The sequence below is a fragment of the Octodon degus genome, unplaced genomic scaffold, assembly GCF_000260255.1.
Source record: "Octodon degus isolate 3935 unplaced genomic scaffold, OctDeg1.0 scaffold00011, whole genome shotgun sequence".
Classification (NCBI taxonomy): Eukaryota; Metazoa; Chordata; class Mammalia; order Rodentia; family Octodontidae; genus Octodon; species Octodon degus.
The window spans coordinates 6,735,058-6,737,122 of NW_004524587.1; the positions used below are offsets into that span (position 1 = coordinate 6,735,058).

The 2,065-nt window shown below is 47.3% G+C and overlaps 1 protein-coding gene across 3 annotated transcripts in view; it reads left to right on the top strand.

The window, feature by feature from the left end:
- Nucleotides 1-1,271, top strand: part of Cfdp1 (craniofacial development protein 1) — a 147,250-nt gene extending 145,979 nt beyond the window's left edge. For all 3 annotated transcript variants that reach the window (XM_023709403.1, XM_004625779.2, XM_023709402.1), the window contains one exon: nt 958-1,271. In XM_023709403.1, coding sequence (XP_023565171.1) covers nt 958-1,048 — 91 coding nt within the window. In that variant the 3' untranslated portion in view covers nt 1,049-1,271. The remainder of the gene's footprint in view (nt 1-957) is intronic.
- The last annotated feature ends 794 nt before the right edge of the window (nt 1,272-2,065 follow it).

The window sequence follows — 2,065 nt, forward strand, 5'->3', positions numbered from 1 at the left end:
AATTTAAAAAAAAAAGAAACCTTTTCTTCCTTAAGGGGCCGGGGAGATGGCTCAGTAGAATAAGTACTTCCCTGGCAAGTGCAAGGGTCTGAGTTCAATCCCCGGTCCTGCCAGAAAAAAAAAAAAAAGCATACTTCTCCCTTAACTTTGGCTGTTAGATATTTTTTCTCATCAATAAGTGAATACCTAAGACAGCTTCATTTGCTGGTTCTGGCCCCAAATTCGCAGAACAGCACCTTCTGAGGGGACCCTGCACATGGCATCTGATACTGCTTCTTTGAGGAATTTAGGGCTGGGCCTCTCTGGTTATCCTAGCAGGAGTGCCCATGCCCTCACCAAGGAAAGCAAGCAAGGGAGGCAGGCGCTAAAGGCCTCTAAGCTGCTCGCTGCACCCTCAACGCCCCTTGGGGTCACTTCTGTCCTGTTTCTTCTATTTTCAGGAGCACCTCTGCCATTGTACAGCGTGCACAGGACGTGTAGTTTTCTCTCACCCTCACACAACACATGACCAAGGGTGGGATGTGGCCTTGGGTTGCTGTGGGGAAAAGCGAGGCTCAGAGAGCTCAGTCTCCCAGCATTGCCCTCCAGAGTTATAGCCAAGCTAGGGTTGACTCTTCAGCTGATATCATATCTTCTTCCTTTATAGTCTTACTAGTAAATTACACTATTTTCCTGCCACCAGGACCCTAATGCACTTTCCTCAATAAGCTATCGCCATGTTCCTCCCATTTACTTTCATTCACATCTGAAACAGCATGACCCTTGGGACTCTGTACTGACCAGACAGATGAGTGTGACTGTTAGTCACACTGGCCAGGGTGGTCACTCTGGCCACCAGCTGGGCTCATCTGCTTGCATTTGCTGCAGCCAGTTTTACTCCAGGGGCTAGAACCATGCAAGGAAGGCCTTTTGCTGTACTGGATTCTACTGATACATGCTTTATTTTTTATCTTCTAGGTACATTGAACGGAAAGCTTTTCTAGAGCGTGTGGACCACAGGCAGTTTGAAATCGAGCGAGATCTCAGACTGAGCAAAATGAAACCTTGATTGAGCTCAGTAACAGCTCAATCCTGTTGACAATGTGAGCTTTCTGTGCATCTGTGAAACTCTTCCAATGTCCTCCTCTGCTATTGCCCGGTGAAGTCTTTTTTCTATATGAAGTTTTGTTTGTGTATCTTAATCTCACGTGGTTTTACTCACTTTATTTTTAAAAGTTTGTCCTTAAAAAGTAAATAAAGTCAGTCCTCAGCAATGCTGGAGAATACGAAGACTTCATTTGCCTTTCCTTTACTCCACTGCATGCCTGGCAAGCACAAGGGCCTGAGTTCAATCCCCGGTTCCGAAAAAAAAAAAAAAAAACTTTGAGTTCAGCCTGATCATGTCTCAAAAAAATTTTTTAAGGAGGATTGCTGAGGCTATAGCTCAGTGTGAAGGCCCACTATTCAATCCCTAGTAATGGCAAAGAAAAAAAATCTAAATTCCTAACTTCCTGCTTAGAATTGTATTTCTCCAGGGAGAGGAGAGAAAGAGTAAAAACAAATTTTTATTAAAGAAGGAAGTGAGAATAGAGTCCATTCGTAGTAATAAAGCCTAAGACCCCACAGCCTGCTCTGGGGTGGGTGGGTAAAGGTGAGGTCCCACAGACTGAGATCTCTGTGCTACTCGGCCACCAGCCATGTGAGTCTGACCGCCAGTCAGCTTTCTGGGCTGGGAGTACAGAACAAGCTCTGACTGCTTGACGGCCTCCCCAGGCCGGTGTGGTCAGTGCTCTTGGCGGCCAGATCATCACTGCTAGCACTGCGTGGTCAGGGCGCTGTGGATGCTGCTGCCCATAGAGGAAACTTACAAGCTGCATTTGAACCTCCTCTGTCATACCCACTCTGATAGAGGACTCAGAGTGGCAAGAGACCATTTCAGAGCAGGTAGCCAGCCCGTGAAGTCTCAGTTGTTCCGGCACGGGGACACAGGAATAATAGGAAAGTGCTTGGATGAGAGCAGGCCCAAAGGCCCACGGCAGGCAGCAGCAGAGGTTTAAGGTGAAGGCCCTGCCTGGGTGCTGTCTGG